General features: G+C 33.6%; 2 protein-coding genes and 1 pseudogene across 3 annotated transcripts; all 3 read right to left on the reverse strand.

The window, feature by feature from the left end:
• Positions 1–3,301: 3,301 nt before the first annotated feature.
• On the reverse strand, positions 3,302–8,064 carry LOC119614945 (annotated as a pseudogene).
• Positions 8,065–8,216: 152 nt separating this feature from the next.
• On the reverse strand, positions 8,217–12,380 carry LOC119614947. Its single transcript, XM_037971035.1, is given in 7 exon segments — positions 8,217–8,477; positions 8,542–8,622; positions 9,416–9,520; positions 9,522–10,130; positions 10,182–10,399; positions 11,815–11,958; positions 12,017–12,380. Coding segments are annotated over 7 exon segments (1,506 nt in total). The 5' UTR covers positions 12,195–12,380; the 3' UTR covers positions 8,217–8,306.
• A 1,330-nt stretch (positions 12,381–13,710) lies between these two features.
• Positions 13,711–21,974, reverse strand: LOC119614946. Of its 2 annotated transcripts, none has more exons than XM_037971033.1 (5): positions 21,627–21,974; positions 21,415–21,559; positions 14,856–15,076; positions 13,997–14,800; positions 13,711–13,941 (listed from the first exon to the last, which is right to left on the reverse strand). In XM_037971033.1, the coding sequence occupies exons 1-5, from the start codon at positions 21,798–21,800 to the stop codon at positions 13,765–13,767; spliced, it is 1,521 nt and encodes a 506-aa protein (XP_037826961.1). In that variant the 5' UTR covers positions 21,801–21,974; the 3' UTR covers positions 13,711–13,764. The 2 variants fall into 2 exon arrangements, with proteins under 2 accessions (XP_037826961.1, XP_037826962.1); XM_037971034.1 differs by lacking the exons at positions 13,711–13,941; positions 13,997–14,800; positions 14,856–15,076 and adding exons at positions 17,327–17,613; positions 17,683–18,477; positions 18,537–18,751 and having other exon boundaries at positions 21,627–21,965.
• Positions 21,975–26,523: the final 4,549 nt, after the last annotated feature.

Genomic DNA, 26,523 nt, shown 5'->3' on the forward strand with positions numbered 1-26,523 from the left:
AAAATATAATTTTCCCTTTAGGATCCACTATAGAAAAACACTTTATAAAGACATGACCATAACTGAATTTGTACAAACGTTTACTTACGAAACGTTGCATCAGTTTTGTGGATTTCATGACAGCTATATACTGATCACAGGAGAAACGGGCCATGGAGAAAAGTATCTTAAAATTGGTACCGAGGCAGAAAGGAACCCTTAGTACTGGCAAATGTTTTTAAGTTTATGATGAAATTAAGGTAATTACTTAAAAAAAAACTACAATTTCTCTTGTGATAACGTTTTTATTTAAAGATTTCAGCACTGTTGTCGGTTGCTTCACATAGCGATTTCATAAATGGTCGTCGTCATAATGGTGGTAAAATTGAAAAAGATTATGAAAAATCGAAAGACAGGGTGTTCGTGGGTATTAGGGCAACGTTTTGCCCGTCCCTTTAGAATGGAATATGAAGATATAATTATTTGCAAAGAAAAAATATTACAGAAATGGGTTATGGTTGTCATGGAACAACAACGGAGGGAGATTTAAAGATCCCACCACTTTATGGCAATATTTATTTGCCCATAAAAAAAACTGAGCAATTGGAAAAATTGCAAGATTATAGAAAGTCTGGCAAAAGTTCTATGAAGAATCAGATCATTTATATAAAAAAGTCTCTTTAGATAATAACGCTTTGGGGAAGCTACAAGCCTGAGGCTATTTTCGATAATTTAATGATGAAAAACGCTTGCTTTACCTTTGATTTGCTGCTATTGAGGCCAATGCAAGAGCTTTAAAGGTCCAAAAATTAGCCTATATACATGTGGTGGTATAGGTTTGGGTGTATGGCTGGCCGCACCACAACAACAAATCTTTTTAGCTTGTTTCCAGCAGCGTTTGAATATCTATTGCCACAACTGAACAATTATGAGTGTTTGCATTTTTTCTTGGTTTAAATCGCAAGAATGGCAAGATTTAAAAAACGAGTCCATTATTAATCGGCTACACATTCTCAAGGAGCATAAAGATATTAATCTCCAATAGAAATCCTAATGAAAAATTGGTAAGTGAAGAAAAAGTTATAATTTTCTTTGTAATATTTTATATTTTCCAAAGACTTCTCCTATGAGGTATGTTGCCCGTATGTCATTCGCTTGGGATGGTAACTCCTTACCGGTATGATTTGGATGGTAAGTAATGTGCTAAAATACTTATTAAAACTTTTTATGAATTTATATTTTCTATAGGGTTCTTTGGTTTCCTCTAATGATCCTTCGGCTGCTTGCAGTACTTAATTACCGAACTATTTAATCCTCATATAATACGAAATATGTCAATGGTAATAATCTATATCTGGCGTCTCCCAAATACGGTATTATACATATAAAAGATTATGTCGAAAAGATTTAAGTTAAATTTTTTTTAAAGAAATTTTATCAAAATTAATGTCAATAAATCTTAATCAGCGAAATTAGTTAAGACAAACATTGTAGTTATTTTCTTGTATGATTAATCGAATGATTATACAAACATATATGTATATTCTGGGCTATAGTCCACTATGGATTATAATCTCGCCTATAATGTGGAATATTGTATAGCCGTCTGTAGCCTGGACTATATCTAGTCTATATTGTGGACTATAGTCTTATCTATAGTCTGGACTATAGTCTAGTCAATAATTTGGACTATAGTCTATTTATAGTATGGACTGCAGTGTAGTCTACTCTATAGTCTGGACTATGGTCTATAGTACAGACTATATCTAGTCGATAGCCTGGACTATAGTCCATTCCAAAGCCAGACGTATTCTGAACTATAGTCTAGTCTATATGCTGGAGTGTAGTCTATAGTCTGGAGTTTTGTCTAGTATATATCCTGGACTAAAGTCTAGTAAATATCCTGGACTATAGTCAGTCTATAGTCTGGACTATAGTCTAGTCTATACTCTGGACTAGTCTAGTCTATACTCTGGACTATATCTAGTCTATAGTCTGGACTATGTCTAGTCTATAGTCTGGACTATAGTCTAGACTATAGTCTGACTATAGTAGACTATAGTCTGACTATATCTAGTCTATAGCTGACTAGACTGGACTATAGTCTACTATAGACTGACTATAGACTAGATCTATAGCTGACTATAGACTAGACTATATCGGACTATAGCTAGACTATGACTATAGACTAGATATAGACTACAGCTAGACTGACCAGACTATAGACTAGACTATAGCTAGACTATAGTCCAGGCTATAGACTAGACTATAGTCCAGACTATAGGCTAGACTATAGGCCAGAATATAAACTAGACTATAGTTTAGACTATAGACTAAACTATAGACCAGACTATAGGCCAGACTATAGACTAGACTATAGACTAGACTATAGTCCAGAGTATAGTCCAGTCTATAGTCAAGAATATAGTCCAGACTATAGACTAGACTATAGTCCAGACTATAGACTAGACTATAGTCCAGACTACAGACTAGACTGTAGTCCTGACTATAAACTAGACTATAGTCCAGGCTATAGACTAGACTATAGTCCAGACTATAGACTAGACTATAGTCCAGGCTATAGACTAGACTATAGTCCAGGCTATAGACTAGACTATAGTCCAGACTATAGACCAGACTATAGACTAGACTATAGTCCAGACTATAGACTAGACTATAGTCCAGACTATAGACTAGACTATAGTCCAGACTATAGACTAGACTATAGTCCAGACTATAGACTAGACTATAGTCCAGAGTATAGACTAGACTACAGTCCAGAGTATAGACTAGACTATAGTCCAGACTATAGACTAGACTATAGTCCAGGATATTTACTAGACTTTAGTCCAGGATATATACTAGACAAAACTCCAGACTATAGACTACACTCCAGCATATAGACTAGACTATAGTTCAGAATACGGTCTGGCTTTGGAATGGACTATAGTCCAGGCTATCGACTAGACTATAGTCTGTACTATAGACCATAGTCCAGACTATAGAGTAGACTACACTGCAGTCCATACTATAAAATAGACTATAGTCCAAATTATTGACTAGACTATAGTCCAGACTATAGATAAGACTATAGTCCACAATATAGACTAGACTATAGTCCAGGCTACAGACGGCTATACAATATTCCACATTATAGGCGAGATTATAATCCATAGTGGACTATAGCCCAGAATATACATATATGTTTGTATAATCCATTCGATTAATCATACAAGAAAAATAACTACAATGTTTGTCTTTAACTAATTTCGCTGATTAAGATTTATTGACATTAATTTTGATAAAATTTCTTTAAAAAAATTTAACTTAAAATCTTTTCGACATAATCTTTTATATGTATAATACCGTATTTGGGAGACGCCAGATATAGATTATTACCATTGACATATTTCGTATTAATATGAGGATTAAATAGTTCGGTAATTAAAGTACTGCAAGCAGCCGAAGGATCATTAGAGGAAACCAAAGAACCCTATAGAAAATATAAATTCATAAAAAGTTTTAATAAGTATTTTAGCACATTACTTACCATCCAAAATTCATTACCCGGTAAGGAGTTACCATCCCAAGCGAATGACACTACGGGCAACATACCCTCATAGGGAGAAGTCTTTGGAAAAATATAAAATATTACAAAGAAAATTATAACTTTTTCTTCCACTTACCAATTTTTCATTAGGATTTCTATTGGAGATTAATATCTTTATGCCCCTTGAGAATGTGTAGCCGATTTAATAATGGACTCGTTTTTTAAATCTTGCCATTCTTGCGATTTAAACCAAGAAAAATGCAACACTCCTATATTGTTCAGTTGTGGCAATAGATATTTCAAACGCTGCTGGAAACAAGCTAAAAAGATTTGTTCCTGTTGTGGTGCGGCCAGCCATACACCCAAACCTATACCCACCACATGTATATAGGCTAATTTTTGGACCTTTAAAGCTCTTGCATTGGCCTCCAATAGCAGCAAATCAAAAGGTAAAGCAAAGCGTTTTTTCATCATTAAATTATCGAAAATAGCCTCAGGCTTGTAGCATTCCCCAAAGCGTTTATTATCTAAAGAGACTTTTTTATATAAATGATCTGATTCTTCATAGAACTTTTGCCAGACTTTTCTATAATCTTGCAATTTTTCCAATTGCTCAGTTTTTTTTATGGGCAAATAAATATTGCCATAAAGTGGTGGGATCTTTTAAATCTCCCTCCGTTGTTGTTCCATGACAACCATAACCCATTTCTGTAATATTTTGTTCTTTGCAAATAATTATATCTTCATATTCCATTCTAAAGGGACGGGCAAAACGTGCCCCTATAATACCCACGACTACACCCTGTCTTTCGATTTTTTCATAATCTTTTTCAATTTTACCACCATTATGACGACGACCATCATTTATGAAATCGCTATGTGAAGCAACCGACAACAGTGCTGAAATCTTTAAATAAAACGTTATCACAAGAGAAATTGTAGTTTTTTTTTTTAAGTAATTACCTTAATTTCATCATAACTTAAAACATTTGCCAGTACTAAGGGTTCCTCTTCTGCCTCGGTACCAATTTTAAGATACTTTTCTCCATGGCCCGTTTCTCCTGTGATCAGTATATAGCTGTCATGAAATCCCACAAAACTGATGCAACGTTTCGTAAGTAAACGTTGTACAAATTCAGTTATGGTCATGTCTTTATAAAGTTGTTTTTCTATAGTGGATCCTAAAGGGAAAATTATATTTTAGTCAGTGCTATTATATTTTCTGTTATCTGGACTATAGTCTAATCCATAGTCTAATACATAGTCTGGACTATAGTTTTTTCTATAGTCTGTGCTATAGTCTTTTCTGTAATTTGGAATATAGTGTTGTCTGAACTATAGTCTAGTCTTTTAACTCTAGTCGTGACTAGTGCTTAGTCTATAGCAGTGGTGCTCAAACACATACTACCATAGACTACCATAGTTTATTTGTTGTTGCTAAAGCAGCAGAGAACAGAATTCAATTCAAAATAAAAGTATACTAATAAAATGACTACAAACTATAAAGTATATGCTAACTGTCAAATATTTATTATGGATTTTGACAGCCAGCGTATAGCAACGTCTATATATAAAAAACTATCAATTGTTCTCTCATGTTCTCCTACATTCATTCGGCTTTCTCAAAATTTTGTTGTTGTATTTCTGTGTGTATTTTAAAAACGTCGCACACAGACCTTGCTTTGACAAGTGCTGATCAGCAACTGATTTGATTTTGTTTTTCAAGTTGAGAGCAAACCAACTGATATTGCTCATTATAAAAAAGAAGAATTAAACTTGTAGTGTATGTGTATCAACTTAGCGTCAGCAGAATTTTCTTACCCTATCACGCGTGCTATGACACGGCCATATTGAGCTTCTCTGGTCTATAGCCAAATCTATAGTTTGAACTATGGTCTAGTCTATAGTCTAATCTATAGTCTGGTCGATAGTCTGGTCATATATAGTCTATAGTAAAGTATATTCTGTTGTCCAGTCTATAGTCTATAGCCTAGTCTATAGTCTAGTCTATAGTCTAGTCTATAGTCTAGTCTATAATCTAGTCTATGGTCTAGTCTATAGTCTAGTCTATAGTCTAGTCTATAGTCTAGTCTATAGTCTAGTCTATAGTCTAGTCTATGGTCTAGTCTATAGTCTAGTCTATAGTCTAGTCTATAGTCTAGTCTATAGTCTAGTCTATAGTCTAGTCTATAGTCTAGTCTATAGTCTAGTCTATAGTCTAGTCTACAGTCTAGTCTATGGTCTAGTCTATAGTCTAGTCTATAGTCTAGTCTACAGTCTAGTCTACAGTCTAGTCTATAGTCTAGTCTACAGTCTAGTCTATAGTCTAGTCTATAGTCTAGTCTATAGTCTAGTCTATAGTCTAGTCTATAGTCTAATCTATAGTCTAATCTATAGTCTAGTCTATAGTCTAGTCTATAGTTTAGTCTATAGTCTAGTCTATAGTCTAGTCTATAGTCTAGTCTATAGTCTAGTCTATAGTCTAGTCTATAGTCTAGTCTATAGTCTAGTCTATAGTCTAGTCTATAGTCTAGTCTATAGTCTAGTCTATAGTCTAGTCTATAGTCTAGTCTATAGTCTAGTCTATAGTCTAGTCTATAGTCTAGTCTATAGTCTAGTCTATAGTCTAGTCTATAGTCTAGTCTATAGTCTAGTCTATAGTCTAGTCTATAGTCTAGTCTATAGTCTAGTCTATAGTCTAGTCTATAGTCTAGTCTATAGTCTAGTCTATAGTCTAGTCTATAGTCTAGTCTATAGTCTATTCTATAGTCTAGTCTATAGTCTAGTCTATAGTCTAGTCTATAGTCTAGTCTATAGTCTAGTCTATAGTCTAGTCTATAGTCTAGTCTATAGTCTAGTCTATAGTCTAGTCTATAGTCTAGTCTATAGTCTAGTCTATAGTCTAGTCTATAGTCTAGTCTATAGTCTAGTCTATAGTCTAGTCTATAGTCTAGTCTATAGTCTAGTCTATAGTCTAGTCTATAGTCTAGTCTATAGTCTAGTCTATAGTCTAGTCTATAGTCTAGTCTATAGTCTAGTCTATAGTCTAGTCTATAGTCTAGTCTATAGTCTAGTCTATAGTCTAGTCTATAGTCTAGTCCATAGTCTAGTCCATAGTCTAGTCTATAGTCTAGTCTATAGTCTAGTCTATAGTCTAGTCTATAGTCTAGTCTATAGTCTAGTCTATAGTCTAGTCTATAGTCTAGTCTATAGTCTAGTCTATAGCCTAGTCTATAGTCTAGTCTATAGTCTAGTCTATAGTCTAGTCTATAGTCTAGTCTATAGTCTAGTCTATAGTCTAGTCTATAGTCTAGTCTATAGTCTAGTCTATAGTCTAGTCTATAGTCTAGTCTATAGTCTAGTCTATAGTCTAGTCTATAGTCTAGTCTATAGTCTATAGTCATAGTTTAGTCTATAGTCTATAGTTTAGTCTATAGTCCAGTCTATAGTCTAGTCTATAGTCTAGTCTATAGTCTAGTTATAGTCTAGTCTATATCTAGTCTATAGTCTAGTCATAGTCTAGTCTATAGTCTAGTCTATTGTCTAGTCTATAGTCTAGTCTATTGTCTAGTTTATTGTGTAGCATATAGTCTAGTCTATAGTCTAAGTCTAAGTCTAGTCCTATAGTCTAGTCTATAGTCTAGTCTATATCTAACCCATAAACCACAGTCTAGTTGTATTGTTTGAACTATTGTCTCGTATATACTCAGGATGTTTGTTATCTGCTGTATAACCTAGTCTGTAGTCAGCACTGTAGACTAGTCTATAGTCTGAATTTTGTCAGCATTTGTAAACTTACCATACTTCAATTTGTGTTCCAAGAAATCTACTATCAAATACAATACTTTTCTCCATGCATCAGTGGATATGCCGAAGCAATTTGTCGCTGTATATCAACATGACATTCCACCGGTTGTGATTTTATACGACAACTATCGATGGGAACTAAAAAAACAAAAATTGCCAGTAAAAAATTATACTTTATATTTCAATTATCTCACTTTTATGGGAAATTCATTAGATTTTTGCATAAATTCTTGTATATCCACTAGTTGTTCCTTAGGTTTTTCAATATCCAAACATTTTTGTATGAGGTCTTGGCCAAATGGTGTTAAATGTTTATCAAAATCATACGTTGGCCAATCGTTATGAAAATCCTGCCAAAAAGTGGCATACTTGAGCTCAATGTTTTGCGAAAGACTGATGTGTTGGATGCAAGTTACAAGTTGTTTTTGTGTTGCAGCTTTGAACACGTACTTGTTTGTTTTCAAATGAATTACTCAAAAGCTTTTTAAGGGAAATTTGATATTGTGAAATTCTACAAAGTTTTTGCAGTTAATACGAAAAAAAATTTAAAACAAGATTGTTGATTGACAATAAAAAATAAACTGGATTTATGATGTAATTTTTAGTATATAATGAAATTATTCTACTAAACATCTGGGTACTAATTAGTTGGCAGAATTTAAGATAGTACTTATAAAGTACTTTTAAGGTAAAGCTTTGTACCTACTGCTCTCTCTAGTTGTTTTCATAGTTGGATACTGATGCTGTAAATCTCCTTGCAATCGGAGTTATAACATAAGTTTGGAGTTACTGTCCGCCTTTAGAAAATTTATCTAGACTTGGTTCTCCATTATAAAAACTTTGGCTAAAATAAACTTTATTTATTTTAAAAACATTTATAAGTTTACACAAAAAGCAACAGTTAAGATTTAATAAAAGTACAGTTATTGTAAAGTTCATTAGATTTTCTTATAAATTTCAATGAAATTTCTTAATTTAATACTTTTTCAGCATAATCTTTAATATGTATTAAACCATATTTGGGGGAAGCTATATAAAGATTATTGCCATTAACATATGCTGTATTAATATGAGGATTATAAAGTTCCGTTATTAAGGTACTGCAAGCAGCAGAGGGGTCACTTGAAGAGGTTATTGAACCCTAGATAGAACATATGAAGAGAATCTTAAGTTTTATTTAATAATAATGGCAGTATATTACTTACAATCCAGAACTCATTACCCGGTAAGGCATTACCATCCCAAGCGAATGAAACCACCGGCAACATATTTTCATAGGGTCCAGTCTTTAAAAAAAGAGAAAATCATTATTCAAAAATTCTTTACATCTTACGACTACAGTTTGTTTATAGTCCCGACTATAGTCTATAGTCCCGACTATAGTCTATAGTCCCGACTATAGTCTATAGTCCCGACTATAGTCTATAGTCCCGACTATTGTCTATAGTCCCGACTATAGTCTATAGTCCCGACTATATTCTAATGTCACGACTATAGTGTATAGTACCGACTATAGTCCTATAGTACCGATTATAGTCTATAGTACCCACTATAGCGACTATAGTCTATAGTTCCAACTATAGTCAATAGTCCCCCACTACTGTCTATAGTCCCGACTATACTCTATAGTCCCCGACTATAGTCTATAGTCCCTACTATAGTCTATAGCCCCGACTATAGTCCTATAGCCCTGACTATAGTCTATAGCCCCGACTATAGTCTATAGCCCCGACTATAGTCCATAGTCCCGACTATAGTCTATAGTCCCGTCTATAGTCTATAGTTCCGACCATAGTCTATAGTTCAGACTATAGTCTACAGTCCCGACTGCAGTATATAGTCCCCACTATAGTCTATAGTCCCCACTAAGTCTATAGTCCCCACTATAGTCAATAGTCCAGACTATAGTCTATAGTCCCGACTATAGTCTATAGTCCCCGACTATAGTCTATAGACCCTACGAAAGTCTATAGTCCCGACTATAGTCTATAGTCCCGACTATATACTGTAGTCCCAACCATAGTCTTTAGTCCCGACTATAGTCTATAGTCCAAAAAGTATTTCTATTTTCTCACTTACCAACTTTTCATTAGGATTCCTAGATGATATCAAAGTCGTTACACCTCCCAGGGGATGTGTTTTGGACTTTAAAAATCCTCCATTTTTTAAATCTTGCCATTCGTTTTAAACGAAACCAGGACAAATGCACCACTCCTACATTATTAAGCTGGGGCAATAGATATTTCAAACGTTGCTGAAAGCATTCCATAAAGATTTTTTCCTGTTGAGGTGCCGCCAACCATACCCCCAAACCTATGCCCACTACATGTATATAGGCTTGTTTATCGGCTCTTAAAGCTCTAGCATTCGCCTCCAACAGTAGTAAATCAAAAGCGATTGAAAAGCGTTTTTTCATCACCAGATTATCAAAAATGGCTTCATATTCGAAACATTTACCAAAACGTTTATTATCTATCGCGACTTCTTCATACAGGTGATCTTGTTCTTCGTAGAATTTATTCCATACTCTACGGTAGTCACGGGCTTTTTCCTGATTATATGATTTCTTAACCGGTCTTGAGCCATAACCATTCTCTTCGGTATTTTGTAGTTGTGTAATTTGTATATCTTCATATTCCATGCGTTCTTCACGGGCAAAACGTGCCCCTACCAGTCCAACTACTACACCCTCTCTTTCGATTTTACTTAGATCTGTTTCAGGTCTACCCGCATTCTCACGCTGGCCCTCATTAATGAATTCCGAATATGAGGTAATGGATAAAAGAGCTGAAATCTGGCAAATATCAATTGTAACTTTCTTATAGCTTCTCATTTCTAGCATTACCTTAACTTCATCATAACTTAAGACCTTGTTTAAGACCAGAGGCTCTTCTTCCTCTTCTGTGCCTATTTTTAAATAATCATCTCCTTGACCCGTTTCTCCGGTAATCAGCAGATATTCATCTATGGCATCCACAAATGTGACACATCTTTTACTTAGTAAACGTTGTATGAAATCGGCTATGCTCATATTGGTATAAAGTTGTTTTTCTTTAGAGGATCCTAGCAAAAAATGAAAATAGAAAAAATATATAGTCGGTACCATAGAATATTTTCGGAACTACAGGCCATAGTCCGGATTATAGTCTAAAGTTCCTATTCTATAGTTCCGACTTATTCTATGGTCCCGACTATAGTCCATAGTCCCGACTATAGTCTATAGTGCCAACTAAAGTCTATAGTCCCAACTATAGTTTATAGTCCCAACTATAGTCTATAGTCCCAACTAAAGTCTATAGTCCCAACTATAGTTTATAGTCCCAACTATAGTCTTGACTATAGTCTTTAGTCCTGTCCTGACTAGTCTGTAGTCCCGACTATAGTCTATAGTCCCGACTATAGTCTATAGTCCCGACTATAGTCTATAGTCCCGACTATAGTCTATAGTCCCGACTATAGTCTATAGTCCCGACTATAGTCTATAGTCCCGACTATAGTCTATAGTCCCGACTATAGTCTATAGTCCCGACTATAGTCTATAGTCCCGACTATAGTCTATAGTCCCGACTATAGTCTACAGTCCCGACTATAGTCTATAGTCCCGACTATAGTCTATAGTCCCGACTATAGTCTATAGTCCCGACTAAAGTCTATAGTCCCGACTATAGTCTATAGTCCCGACTGTAGTCTATAGTCCCGACTATAGTCTATAGTCCCGACTGTAGTCTATAGTCCTGACTATAGTCTATAGTCCTGACTATAGTCTATAGTCCCGACTATAGTCTATAGTCCCGACTATAGTCTATAGTCCCGACTATAGTCTATAGTCCCGACTATAGTCTATAGTCCCGACTATAGTCTATAGTCCCGACTATAGTCTATAGTCCCGACTATAGTCTATAGTCCCGACTATAGTCTATAGTCCCGACTATAGTCTATAGTCCCGACTATAGTCTATAGTCCCGACTATAGTTTATAGTCCCAACTATAGTTTATAGTCCCAACTATAGACTATAGTCCCGACTATAGTCTTTAGTTCCGTCCTGACTAGTCTGGAGTCCCGACTATAGTCTTTAATCCCGTCCTGACTAGTCTGTAGTCCCGACTATAGTCCCGACTATAGTCTATAGTCCCGACTATAGTCCCCGACTATAGTCTATAGTCCCGACTATAGTCTATAGCCCCGACTATATAGACCGAATATAGTTTATAGTCCAGGCGATAGTCTATAGTCCAGACACTAGTCTATAGTCCCGACAATAGTCTCTAGACTCGACTATAATCTATAGTCCCAACTATAGCCTCGACTATAGTCTATAGTCCCGACTATAGTTTATAGTCCCGACTATAGTCTATAGTCCCCACTAAAGTCTGTAGTCCCCACTATAGTAAATGTTAATAGGGGATTTTTGTGATTTAAATTTTCACCTACAAAAAAGCTTTTCTCTTTTAAAGTTGCCATGTCTTTTAAAACTTACCATACTTTAATTTGTGCTCCAGAAAATCTATTATCAAATACACCACCTTTTCATGTACTACCGGATAGGCAGATTCAATTTGCCGAAGTATAAAGGGAAGACGTTCGATTTTTTGCGATTTTACACGACATGTATTTACGGGAACTGTTAACAAAAATTCTTAAAAAATTCTCGATTTATGAAAAATTTTTTAAGGTTTAACTTACCTCTACAGGAAATTCCTCCGATTTTTGTAGAAATTCCAAAATTTCAATTTTTTTATTTTTTGGTTTTTCTACGCTCAAACATTTTTGTAAAAGTTCATAACCAAAATTTGTTAGATTTTTAGTGAAATCATATAAAGGCCAATCTTTTTCAAATTCTCTGCCAAATATAGACATTTTTTTTCCGATAATAATAAATTCAAAATACTGATCGATAATAATTTCGGTATCTAATAAAAAAATTGGTTTTTATTTTGATTATTAACTCTTTATTGTTTATGTTGTTCTCTGTAACTGCGTAAGAACGTTTGTTTTTGGTATCTGTTTCTTGAATAAGTTTCACATACATACTTCATTTATTCCATTGTTGTTTTTGGTTCCAAAAAATCTATACTATATATTTATATGTATACATGCCTTATTTCACAAATACAGTTAATGCAACTCATACAAATACTTTCATTAAACTTTCTTATCAGCCGGCATCTGTTTTATAGGTGTTGCCAGTTTATTTTTTTAAGAAAAATATGGGATTAAATTTTCCCCCAAAAAACATGGAATTTATATTAGTCCAAATGCATAGTATATATTGTACTCTATAGTGTCCAGACTATGGCGTATAGTCCAGAATATAGTCTATAGTTCAGACTATAGTGTATAGTCGAGACTATAGTCTATAGTCTGAACTATAGACTATAGTCTGAACTATAGACTATAGTCTGAACTATAGACTATAGTCCAGACTATAGACTATAGTCCAGACTATAGTATATTGTCCAGACTATAGTCTATAGTTCAGACTATAGTCTGTAGTCCAGACTATGGTCCATATTCCAGGCTATGGTCTATATTCCAGACTATAATCAATAGTCCAGACTGAAGTCAATAGTCCAGACTATAGTCAATAGTCCAGACTATAGTCTATGGTCCAGGCTGTAGTCTATAGCCCAGACTATAGTCTGTAGTCCTGACTATAGACTATAATCCAGACTATAGTCCAGACTACAGACTATAGTCTATAGTGCAGACTATAGTCTATAGTGCAGACTATAGTCTATAGTCCAGACTTTAGTCTATAGTCCAGACTACAGACTATAGTCCAGACTACAGACTATAGTCCAGATTATGGTCTGTGGTCCATACAATAGTCTATAGTCCAGACTGTAGTCAATAGTTCAAACTATAGCTTATAGTCGAGACTATAATCTATAGTACCGAGATATACTCTACAGTCCCGACTATAGTCTATTGTCGCGACTATTGTATATAGTCCCGACTATAGTCTATATTCCCGGCTATAGTCTATAGTCCCGACTATAGTCTATAGTCCCTACTATAGTATATAGTTTCGCATATAGTATATAGTCGCGACTATAGTCTATAGTTCCGACTTTAGTATATAATCCCGACTATAGTCTATAGTTTCGACTATAGTATATAGTCCCAACTATAGTCTATAGTCCGGACTATAGTTTATAATCCAGATAATAGTCTATAGTCGAGTCTATAGTCCATACTATAGCCAGAATATAGCCTATAGTCCAGACTATAGCCTATAGTCCAGACTATAGTCTATAGTCCAGACTATAGTCTATAGTCCAGACTATAGTCTATAGTCCAGACTATAATCTATAGCCTAATTATAGAACTTTATTTACTCCCAAATTAATCACTACAACAGTTTGGATTTTTCATTAAGTAGTTTCTTTATTTATCAAATAAATTTAAATATTTCCATTAGAAAACTTTACTCTCTTTCCAAAACTTTCTTGGTAAACTCCTGTATATGCAAGATACCATATTCCCCCGATGCAATATGTAAATTTTTACCATTAACATACTCCTCATTAATGTGAGGATTATGAAGTTCTGATATTAAGGTACTGCAGGCAGTAGAAGGATCATTGGATCCACTTAAAGAACCCTTAAAAATTTAAGAAATTATAAAATATTCCAATATATCTAACTCCTTTACTTACCACCCAAAATTCATTGCCCGGCAAAGCATTACCATCCCAGGCATATGACACCACCAATAACATATCCTTAAATTCCTGAGGTAATTTGTCATTGGGATTACGATTGGACAAAAAAGTTTGAATGCCTCCTAGGGGATGTGTTTTGGATTCGATAAAACCATTATGTTTCAAATCCCGCCATTCTGTCATATGGAACCAGGAGAAATGTAGGGCACCAATATTATTCAGCTTTGGCAGTAAATATTTAACACGTTGGCTAAAACATTCCAAAAATATTTTAGTTTGATCTCCAGATATTTTCCAAACACCCAAACCTATGCCTACTATATGTATATAGGCTTGTTTCTTAAATTTTTCTGCTCTCGCCTGGCTCTCTAGCAGCAGGGTGTCAAAGGTTACGGCATAACGTTTCTTCATTAAAACATTGTCGAATTTGCCCGCTGCTAAAGTAGTAAATCTTGGATTATTGTCAGGTACTTGGGAGTATAAGAAATCGGGACTTTCGTAAAATTTCTGCCATAATTTTCGGTATTCAATTGCACTTTTCGTTTCGTCATCAACTTCTGCTACGTTCTGCTTTTCACCATTAAAACCATAACCTCTTTTCCCTTGATTTTGTTCCTTAGTTATTAAAATATCTTGATATTCCATAACCATAGGCTTTTCAAATCTAGCTCCTATAATACCCACTACAATACCTTCCCTTTCGATGGACTTAACATTTGTTTCTATAACACCATTATTATTACGATTACCATCGTTGATTAGCTCCGTTAGAGAGGTAACCGATAAAAAGGCTGAAAGCTTTTTTTTAAGGAATTTAATAAGATTATAGAATACCACAAACGATAAGAAATACCTTGGCTTCATCGTACGAGAGGACATCTTTAAAAATTAAGGGCTCCTTTTCTTGAGGTGTTCCCACTTTAATATAATTATTTATGGCTGTACCTTTTTGGCCTGACATTAACAGATAAAAGTCACCGGAGCCCATAAACGTCACACAACGTTTGTTTAGCAAACGTTGTACAAAATCGGTTAGAGATAGTTGAGGATAGAGTTGTTTTTCTAGAGGATGTCCTAAATTAAAGAAGATATGTGACTAATTTTTGGATAAAGAACTATTTTAATAATAATAATAATATATAAGAAACCTAGATAGAATAAGAATACAGTTTATAGTTTAGTTTATAGCGCAAACTAGAGTCTATAGTCCACACTACAATCTATAATCCAGAATATAGTCCAGATTATAGTCTAAAGTTCAGATTAAAGTCTATAGTCCAGATTATAGTCTGTAGTCCAAATTGTAGTCTATAGTCTAGATTATAGTCTATACACTGTAGTATACAGTCCAGACTATAGTCTTTAGTTTAGACTTTAGTCTTAGTCCCGACTATAATCTATAATCACGACTATATTCTATAATCCCGACTATAGTCTATAGTCCCGACTATAGTATATAGTCTCTATACTATGGTCTATAGTTCCGACTATAGTATATAGTCCCGACTATGGTCCATAGTTCCGACCATAGTATATAGTCCATACTACAGTCTATAATCCAGAATATAGTCCAGATTATAGTCTGTAGTCCAAATTATAGTCTATAGTCCAGATTATAGTCTATACACTATAGTATACAGTCCAGACTATAGTCTTTAGTTTAGACTTTAGTCTTAGTCCCGACTATAATCTATAATCACGACTATATTCTATAATCCCGACTATAGTCTATAGTCCCGACTATAGTATATAGTCTCTATGCTATGATCTATAGTTCCGACTATAGTATATAGTCCCGACTTTGGTCCATAGTTCCGATTATAGTATATAGTCCCGACTATAGTCTATAATCCAGAATATAGTCCAGATTATAGTCTAAAGTTCAGATTAAAGTCTATAGTTCAGATTATAGTCTGCAGTCCAAATTATAGTCTATAGTCCAGATTATAGTCTATACACTATAGTATACAGTCCAGACTATAGTCTTTAGTTTAGACTTTAGTCTAAGTCCCGACTATAATCTATAATCACGACTATATTCTATAATCCCGACTATAGTCTATAGTCCCGACTATAGTATATAGTCTCTATGCTATGATCTATAGTTGCGACTATAGTATATAGTCCCGACTTTGGTCCATAGTTCCGACTATAGTATATAGTCCCGACTATAGTATATAGTCCCGACTATAGTCTATAGTCCCGATTATATTCTATATTCTAGACTATAGTCCCGACTATATTCTATAGTCCCGACTATATTCTATAGTCCCGACTATAGTCAGTAGTCCCGTCTATAGTCCCGACTATTGTATATAGTCCCGACTATAGTCTATAGTCCCGGCTATAGTCCGACTATAGTCTATAATCCCGACTATAGTCTATAGTCTCGACTATAGTCCCGACTATAGTTTATAGTCCCGACTATAGTTTATAGTCCCGACTATAGTTTATAGTCCCGACTATAGTCTATAGTCCCGACTTTAGTCTATAGTCCCGACTATAGTCTATAGTCCCGACTTTAGTCTATAGTCCCGACTATAGTCTATAGTCCCGACTATAGTTTATAGTCCCGACTATAGACTATAGTCCCGACTATAGTCTATAGTCCCGACTATAGTCTATAGTCCCGACTATAGTCTATAGTCCCGACTATAGTCTATAGTCCCGACTATAGTCTATAGTCCCGACTATAGTCTATAGTCCCGACTATAGTCTATAGTCCCGACTATAGTCTATAGTCCCGACTATAGTCTATAGTCCCGATTATAGTCTATAGTCCCGACTATAGTCTATAGTCCCGACTATAGTCTATAGTCCCGACTATAGTCTATAGTCCCGACTATAGTCTATAGTCCCGACAATAGTCTATAGTCCCGACAATAGTCTATAGTCCCGACAATAGTCTATAGTCCCGACAATAGTCTATAGTCCCGACAATAGTCTATAGTCCCGACTATATTCTGTAGTCCCGACTATATTCTATATGCTATACCCCGACTATAGTTTATAGTCCCGATTATATACTATAGTCCTGATTATATTCTATAGTCCCGACTATAGTCTATACTCCAGAGTATGGTAAATGTGGGAGGGGAGTGTTGGCCACATCACTGTTGCTTGTTGTATTGAACTGGGTGGTTTTGAAAAGCTCAAATATTTGAGTCAGCCGGTGTAAAAGCTTTAGGTTAAAAGTTTTTTGTGTAAAATGAGTTGCCAGATATAGTTTTAGTTTGTAACGTGAATTTTGGGAACGAAAGAATACTGTGTTTCAAGGGGAAATTTTTTAAAAGGCTTTTGTTTAAAGAAAAAAATAACTTATTTATTTAGATTAAAAAAAATATTGCACAATGTTTAGAATAAATTATTTACAATAAATAACACAAACAGAATGTTGCAACATAAAACATTTAATATTTACAGATTTGCTACAAAAATTATTATTCGACCATTTTCTGGGCATAATCAGCTATATGTATAATGCCATATTTTTCAGTGGCCACATGTAAATTATCACCATTGACATATTCATCATTAATATGAGGATTATGTAGTTCAGTTATCAGAGTACTGCAGGCAGTAGAAGAATCACCAGTAGATTTTAACATTTTCTAAAGAGAAAACATAAAGATTAATTTAATAAAGAGTTTACTTATATGCAGACATCATTTAAAATTTACCATCCAAAACTCATTACCCGGTAAGGCATTACCATCCCAGGCATAAGAAATAATCAAAAGCATATTATCATTTTCTGGGGTTTTTAATTTATCAGCAGGATTTCTTTTCGATAGAAAACATTTAATACCACCCTGAGGATGTGTTTCCGATTTGAAAACATAACCATTTTTCAATTCACCACATTCGCTTAAAGAAAACCAAGAGAAATGTAAGACTCCAATGTGTTGTAACTGAGGCAATAGATATTTTACTCTTTGCGTAAAGGTCTGCAGAAAAATTTGTTCTTGTTGTTCAGCTGCCTTCCAAACACCCAAACCTATACCCACTACATGAACATAAGCTTGTTTTTCTTCAGCCTTAGCCCTAGCCTCAGCCTCGAGCAGTAGAGTATCAAAGGATATAGTATAACGTTTTTTCATTATTAAATTATCAAAAATATCATCTTTATTTTTCGAGGCACCAAAACGTTTGCCATCCTTAATCACTTGATTGTACAGAAAGTCTGGCTCCTCATAAAAATGTTTCCATATACGACGATAATCTTTATGTTTAGAATTGGTAGTATCCTCATCTATGCCGAAACCATAACCATTTTCTTGAGTGTTTTGTGTTTTCGCTATAATAATATCTTGAAATTCCATAACATCTCTTCTTGTTAAACGGGCCCCTATAATACCCACTACTACTCCCGATCTCTCTATAAGAGATTTATTTTTCTCTATTACTCCACAATTCTGACGATTACCATTGTTAATCAGCTCCGTATGAGAAGAAACGCTTAACAAAGCCGATAACTTTAGGGGAAAATTTTTTCATATTAATATAATCTCACAGCTGGTTTGTGATCGCTTACCTTGACTTCATCATAGCTTAAAACATTTTTCAATATTAAAGGTGGTTTTTCATGTGCTTTGCCCACATCCATAAAACCACTGCAACCTCGCTCACGTGACAACAGTAAAAATTTATCATTACGACCAAAGAAACTGGCACAACGCTGTGTTAGAAGTCGTTGTATGAAAGTGGTCAGTGAGAGTTTTTCATAGAGTTCTTTTTCTAGGGCAGTGCCTGGAAAAGGATTTTCAATTAAGAGGGAAATATAAGCTGAAGAAAGTGTAAGTCAAATTTGCAAGAAAATCAAAACCCTTTATTGCAGCTAATTCAGTTTCAGTGATTCAGTTATAAGTTTCCAAAATAATCTGTACTTTTTATTCGATTAACAGTTTTGTGGTCATCTCAATGTTATATTTAAACTATTTGTGGTTTAAAAAGCTTTAAATGAAATCGGATTTGTAAAGTCTTTCAACATTATTTATTACATACAAATATGAATTCTTTATATAAACCGATAAAATAAACCAAATTCTAGAGTTTAAAGACGCTCGTTCTTAAAAGAATTAAATCCCCATATAAATTTCATGAACGCTATATTCTACTCTATAGTCTAGACTATACTTCAGCATATAACCCAGACTATGTTTTATTCTATATTCAGGACTAGAGTCTACACAATTTCCAATCGTATTTCAGAACTTTCTAATAGTATTTTAAAAATTGTATTTCAGAATTTTCCTTTTGTAGTCTAGTCTATAGTCTAGTCAATAGACTAGTCTATAGTCTAGTCAATAGATTAGCCTATAGTCTAGTCTATAGTCTATAGTCTAGTCTATAGTCTAGTCTATAGTCTAGTCTATAGTCTAGTCTATAGTCTAGTATATAGTCTAGTCTATAGTCTAGTCTATAGTCTAGTCTATAGTCTAGTCTATAGTCTAGTCTATAGTCTATAGTCTAGTCTATAGTCTAGTCTATAGTCTAGTCTATAGTCTAGTATAGTCTAGTCTATAGTCTAGTCTATAGTCTAGTCTATAGTCTAGTCTATAGTCTAGTCTATAGTCTAGTCTATAGTCTAGTCTATAGTCTAGTCTATAGTCTAGTCTATAGTCTAGTCTATAGTCTAGTCTATAGTCTAGTCTATAGTCTAGTCTATAGTCTAGTCTATAGTCTAGTCTATATTCTAGTCTATAGTCTAGTCTATATTCTAGTCTATAGTCTAGTCTATATTCTAGTCTATAGTCTAGTCTATAGTCTAGTCTATAGTCTAGTCTATAGTCTAGTCTATAGTCTAGTCTATAGTCTAGTCTATAGTCTAGTCTATAGTCTAGTCTATAGTCTAGTCTATAGTCTAGTCTATAGTCTAGTCTATAGTCTAGTCTATAGTCTAGTCTATAGTCTAGTCTATAGTCTAGTCTATAGTCTAGTCTATAGTCTAGTCTATAGTCTAGTCTATAGTCTAGTCTATAGTCTAGTCTATAGTCTAGTCTATAGGCTAGTCTATAGTCTAGTGTATAGGCTAGTCTATAGTCTAGTCTATAGTCTAGTGTATAGGCTAGTCTATAGTCTAGTCTATAGTTTAGTCTAAAGTCTAGTCTATAGTCTAGTCTATAGGCTAGTCTATAGTCTAGTGTATAGGCTAGTCTATAGTCTAGTCTATAGTCTAGTGTATAGGCTAGTCTATAGTCTAGTCTATAGTTTAGTCTAAAGTCTAGTCTATAGTCTAGCATATAGTCTAGTCTATAGTCTAGCCTATAGTCTAGCCTATAGTCTAGCCTATAGTCTAGTCTATAGTCTAGTCTATAGTCTAGTCTATAGTCTAGTCTATAGTCTAGTCTATAGGCTAGTCTATAGTCTAGTCTATAGTCTAGTCTATAGTCTAGTCTATAGGCTAGTCTATAGGCTAGTCTATAGTCTAGTCTATAGGCTAGTCTATAGTCTAGTCTATAGTCTAGTCTAGTCTATAGTCTAGTCTATAGTTTAGTCTATAGTCTAGTCTAGTCTATAGTCTAGTCTAGTCTAGTCTAGTCTAGTCTAGTCTAGTCTAGTCTAGTCTAGTCTAGTCTAGTCTAGTCTAGTCTAGTCTAGTCTAGTCTAGTCTAGTCTAGTCTAGTCTAGTCTAGTCTAGTCTAGTCTAGTCTAGTCTAGTCTAGTCTAGTCTAGTCTAGTCTAGTCTAGTCTATAGTCTAGTCTAGTCTAGTCTATAGTCTAGTCTAGTCTAGTCTAGTCTAGTCTAGTGTAGTCTAGTCTAGTCTATAGTCTAGTCTGGTCTATAGTCTAGTCTAGTCTAGTCTATAGTCTATAGTCTATAGTCTATAGTCTATAGTCTATAGTCTATAGTCTATAGTCTATAGTCTATAGTCTATAGTCTGTAGTCTATAGTCTATAGTCTATAGTCTATAGTCTACAGTCTATAGTCTATAGTCTATAGTCTAGTCTAGTCTATAGTCTAGTCTAGTCTATAGTCTAGTCTATAGTCTAGTCTATAGTCTAGTCTAGTCTAGTCTAGTCTAGTCCAGTCTATAGTCTAGTCTAGTCTAAAGTCTAATCTAGTCTATAGTCTAGTCTAGTCTATAGTCTAGTCTGGTCTATAGTCTAGTCTGGTCTATAGTCTAGTCTATAGTCTAGTCTATAGTAGTCTGGTCCATAGTCTGGTATATAATCTAGTATATAATATAGTGTATTTTATAGTCTAGTCTAAGTTTTAAAAATTTTAAAAAAATTTCATTTTTTTCGATTCCTACAAATATTGTTCTTTACATCTGGCAACTTTCTTTCTACACTTTGTTTTATTTTAAACAACAACAAAATTATTGTCATATATTGTGAAATTATGTTAAAACAACAAAAACATATTATTAATTACAATATTTAACAACCATTCTTAAACAGGTACTTACCATATTGACATTTATGTTCCAAGAAATCCAAATACAATTGTAAAACCCTTTCATGTATGACCGGATAGGCGGAGGCAATTTGTTTTTGTATAAATGGATAACGTTCCTTTGGTTGGCTTAAAACACGACAAGTATTTGTGCCAAACTTTAAATATTTAAAACATTTTCATTAATTCATAGAAAAAATCTCTTAACTTTTTTAATAAACTTACCTCCAAAGGAAAATTTGAAGATTTTCTTTTAAATTCATTAACATCCACTTCTTTGTTCTCCGGCTTCTTTATTGTTTCACATTGTTTCAATAGTTTACGTCCAAATTCGCTTAATTTTAATTGTGTACCGGCTTTGGGCCATATCTGTTCAAATTCTGCTCCAAACATTGACATTTTTTCTTTAGATTATGTTTTTTGTTTTTCTTTAAAAAAATGATGAAATTATTTTATTATAAATTTTATTTCTCCGATTCTCTTTTTGTGTTATTAATCGGTATAGCGATTTTTATAAATTAAACTTAAAATTAATTTTCAATTCATTTATGTATCTTATAGATTGCTTTAAAAGTAAAAAAAATTATAAATTTCTATATCAACAGCTGTTCCATAAAAGATTTTCTTTTGTTGATAAACAAATGAGGTGAGTTTGAAAAAGCTTTTTTTTCTTTCTCCCAGAGAGCACATACATAAGTATTGCTGACTGTAGCGGTTTTTGGGGGGGTTACTAAAACTATACTTAAAAATTACTTAATAGAAAAATAAGTTAAAAATCGTTTTTTAAACGCAAATAAGCTTTTTTCAATTTAAACGTGTTTAACTTCGTTAAAACAAGCAATTTTTTCATATTTTTTATTAACAAAAAAAAAAAAAAAATCCATTTTTGAAAGAAAATATCAATGATTTCAAAATAAACTTTATTTTTAATTTTTCAAAATTCACTTTTAATGCGACTTTTCGCACATTTTCAATGGTAACGCTGGAGTTACATACTTGTTTCCTATGGTAAAATTAATATAAAGAGCTTTTAATGCTAAAATAAGCTTTCAATGTTGGAATGACGAAATTATTTTAATATGTCCCTAAAATTTCTCATATCTTTCACACCTTAACCTGGAATTGTAAGGTATGGGAAAACATGTTTCTTAATTTATATAGTCTAATATCTGGAATCTAGCCTTAGTCTGGGCTATAGTCAAGTTTACAGTCTGATCTGTAGTCTATCTCTGACTAGTCTATCTATAGTCTAGTCTATAGTCTAGTCTATAGTCTAGTCTAGTCTAGTCTATAGTCTAGTCTATAGTCTAGTCTATAGTCTAGTCTATAGTCTAGTCTATAGTCTAGTCTATAGTCTAGTCTATAGTCCTAGTCTATAGTCTAGTCTATAGTCTAGTCTATAGTCTAGTCTATAGTCTAGTCTATAGTCTAGTCTATAGTCTAGTCTATAGTCTAGGTCTATAGTCTAGTCTATAGTCTAGTCTATAGTCTAGTCTATAGTCTAGTCTATAGTCTAGTCTATAGTCTAGTCTATAGTCTAGTCTATAGTCTAGTCTATAGTCTAGTCTATAGTCTAGTCTATAGTCTAGTCTATAGTCTAGTCTATAGTCTAGTCTATAGTCTAGTCTATAGTCTAGTCTAGTCTAGTCTAGTCTAGTCTATAGTCTAGTCTATAGTCTAGTCTATAGTCTAGTATAGTCTAGTCTATAGTCTAGTCTATAGTCTAGTCTATAGTCTAGTCTATAGTCTAGTCTATAGTCTAGTCTATAGTCTAGTCTATAGTCTAGTCTATAGTCTAGTCTATAGTTCTAGTCTATAGTCTAGTCTATAGTCTAGTCTATAGTCTAGTCTATAGTCTAGTCTATAGTCTAGTCTATAGTCTAGTCTATAGTCTAGTCTATAGTCTAGTCTATAGTCTAGTCTATGTCTAGTCTATAGTCTAGTCTATAGTCTAGTCTATAGTCTAGTCTATAGTCTAGTCTATAGTCTAGTCTATAGTCTAGTCTATAGTCTAGTCTATAGTCTAGTCATAGTCTAGTCTATAGTCTAGTCTCTATAGTCTAGTCTAGTCTATAGTCTAGTCTATAGTCTAGTCTATAGTCTAGTCTAGTCTATAGTCTAGTCTAGTCTGTAGTCTAATCTATAGTCTAGTCTATAGTCTAGTCTACAGTCTAGTCTATAGTCTAGTCTATAGTCTAGTCTATAGTCTAGTCTAGTTTAGCAAAGTTTAATTTCCAGGAAATTATTGTGTTGTAATTTGAAGAAAACTATGAATTTTAAGTTTTTGACAAGTTTTTCCTCATTTATGTTAAAAAAAACCAAAAAGTACTTTTTCTACTACTTTTTTAAATTTGACACTAATATAAGCATTTAACTAGGTTTTCTAAGTCGTTAGTATGTTAAAATACCAAAAAAGTACTATTTTCCAAAAGTACTATATTCCAAAAGTACTTTTCCCCAACTTCCCTTTTCGCAAAAGTACCTTTTCTACTTTTTAAAACTCACTAAATTAAATGTTTTTAAATTGTTTATAAGTTTTCCATTGTTTTTAGCTTAAAACGTGTTAAAATACAGAAAAGTACTATATTTCCAAAAAGTACCAATTCTACTACTTTTCTTTTTAAACTATCGCAAAACTGGTTTTCTTTTAAAATTTTACTATGTTTTCATCATTGTTAGTCTAGTCTATAGTGTAGTCTATAGTTCTTGTCTATAGTCTAATCTATAGTCTAGTCTATAGTATATATATAGTATGTCTATAAGTCTATGTCTATAGGCTAGTCTATAGTTTATAGTTCTATAGTTAGTCTATCGTCTAGTTATAGTCTAGTAAAGTCTTCTAGTCTATAGTTTTTATATAGTCTATAGTCTAGTCTATAGTCTAGTATATAGTCTAGTCATAGTCTAGTCTATAGTAGTCTAGAGTCTGTCTAGTATCTAGTATAGTCAGAGTCTAGTTATAGTCAGTATATAGTATAGTCTATAGTTAGTCTATAGTCTAGTCTATAGTCTAGTCTCTGTCTATACTCTATAGTAGTTGTAGTTAGTCCTGCGGTTCGTCTATAGACTAGTCTATAGTCTAGTCTATAGTCTAGTCTATAGTCTAGTCTATAGTTAGTCTATAGTCTAGTCTATAGTCTAGTCTATAGTCTATGTCTATATAGTCTATAGTCTATAGTCTAGTCTATAGTCTAGTCTATAGTCTAGTCTATAGTCTAGTCTATAGTCTAGTCTATAGTCTAGTCTATAGTCTATAGTCTAGTCTATAGTCTAGTCTATAGTCTAGTCTATAGTCTAGTCTATAGTCTAGTCTATAGTCTAGTCTATAGTCTAGTCTATAGACTAGACTATAGTCTATAGTCTAGTCTATAGTCTAGTATAGTCTAGTCAATAGTCTAGTCTATAGTCTAGTCTATAGTCTAGTCTATAGTCTAGTCTATAGACTAGACTAGTCTATAGTCTAGTCTATAGTCTAGTCTATAGTCTAGTCTATAGTCTAGTCTATAGTCTAGTCTATAGTCTAGTCTATAGTCTAGTCTATAGTCTAGTCTAGAGTCTAGTCTATAGTCTAGTCTATAGTCTAGTCTATAGTAGTCTATAGTCTAGTCTATAGTCTAGTCTATAGTCTAGTCTATAGTCTAGTCTAGTCTAGTCTAGTCTAGTCTAGTCTATAGTCTAGTCTATAGTCTAGTCTATAGTCTAGTCTATAGTCTAGTCTATAGTCTAGTCTATAGTCTAGTCTATAGTCTATATAGTCTAGTCTATAGTCTAGTCTATAGTCTAGTCTATAGTCTAGTCTATAGTCTAGTCTATAGTCTAGTCTATAGTCTAGTCTATAGTCTAGTCTATAGTCTAGTCTATAGTCTAGTCTATAGTCTAGTCTATAGTCTAGTCTATAGTCTAGTCTATAGTCTAGTCTATAGTCTAGTCTATAGTCTAGTCTATAGTCTAGTCTATAGTCTAGTCTATAGTCTAGTCTATAGTCTAGTCTATAGTCTAATCTATAAGTCTATAGTTAGTTATATCAGTCTATTAGTCTAGTCTATAGTCTAGTCTATAGTCTAGTCTATAGTCTAGTCTATAGTCTAGTCTATAGTCTAGTCTATAGTCTAGTCTATAGTCTACTCTATAGTCTAGTCTGTAGTCTAGTCTGTAGGTTAGTCTATAGACTAGTCTATAGTCTAGTCTATAGTCTAGTCTATAGTCTAGTCTATAGTCTAGTCTATAGTCTAGTCTATAGTCTAGTCTATAGACTAGACTATAGTCTATAGTCTAGTCTATAGTCTAGTCTATAGTCTAGTCAATAGTCTAGTCTATAGTCTAGTCTATAGTCTAGTCTATAGTCTAGTCTATAGACTAGACTATAGTCTATAGTCTGGTCTATAGTCTAGTCTATAGTCTAGTCTATAGTCTAGTCTATAGTCTAGTCTATAGTCTAGTCTATAGTCTAGTCTATAGTCTAGTCTATAGTCTAGTCTATAGTCTAGTCTATAGTCTAGTCTATAGTCTAGTCTATAGTCTAGTCTATAGTCTAGTCTATAGTCTAGTCTATAGTCTAATCTATAGTCTAGTCTATAGTCTAGTCTATAGTCTAGTCTATAGTCTAGTCTATAGTCTAGTCTATAGTCTAGTCTATAGTCTAGTCTATAGTCTAGTCTATAGTCTAGTCTATAGTCTAGTCTATAGTCTAGTCTATAGTCTAGTCTATAGTCTAGTCTATAGTCTAGTCTATAGTCTAGTTTATAGTCTAGTCTATAGTCTAGTCTATAGTCTAGTCTATAGTCTAGTCTATAGTCTAATCTATAGTCTAGTCTTTAGTCTAGTCTATAGTCTAGTCTATAGTCTAGTCTATAGTCTAGTCTATAGTCTAGTCTATAGTCTAGTCTATAGTCTAGTCTATAGTCTAGTCTATAGTCTAGTCTATAGTCTAGTCTATAGTCTAGTCTATAGTCTAGTCTATAGTCTAGTCTAAAGTCTAGTCTATAGTCTAGTCTATAGTCTAGTCTATAGTCTAGTCTATAGTCTAGTCTATAGTCTAGTCTATAGTCTAGTCTATAGTCTAGTCTATAGTCTAGTCTATAGTCTAGTCTATAGTCTAGTCTATAGTCTAGTCTAGTCTAGT

This window comes from Lucilia sericata, unplaced genomic scaffold, assembly GCF_015586225.1.
Source record: "Lucilia sericata isolate MDLA Ls3-8-SP2 unplaced genomic scaffold, ASM1558622v1 Contig003724F_arrow, whole genome shotgun sequence".
In the NCBI taxonomy this organism is placed as follows: Eukaryota; Metazoa; Arthropoda; class Insecta; order Diptera; family Calliphoridae; genus Lucilia; species Lucilia sericata.

What these genes read in the sequence shown, in the direction of transcription:
- LOC119614946 (XM_037971033.1), bottom strand. Translation starts at nt 21,800, where the DNA reads ATGTCAATGTTTGGAGCAGAATTTGAACAGATATGGCCCAAAGCCGGT. An exon ending in CTTCAAATTTTCCTTTGGAG is followed by an intron (nt 21,560 to 21,626) that starts GTAAGTTTATTA and finishes AAATATTTAAAG; the next exon opens with TTTGGCACAAATACTTGTCG. An exon ending in CGGGCAATGAATTTTGGGTG is followed by an intron (nt 13,942 to 13,996) that starts GTAAGTAAAGGA and finishes TAAATTTTTAAG; the next exon opens with GGTTCTTTAAGTGGATCCAA.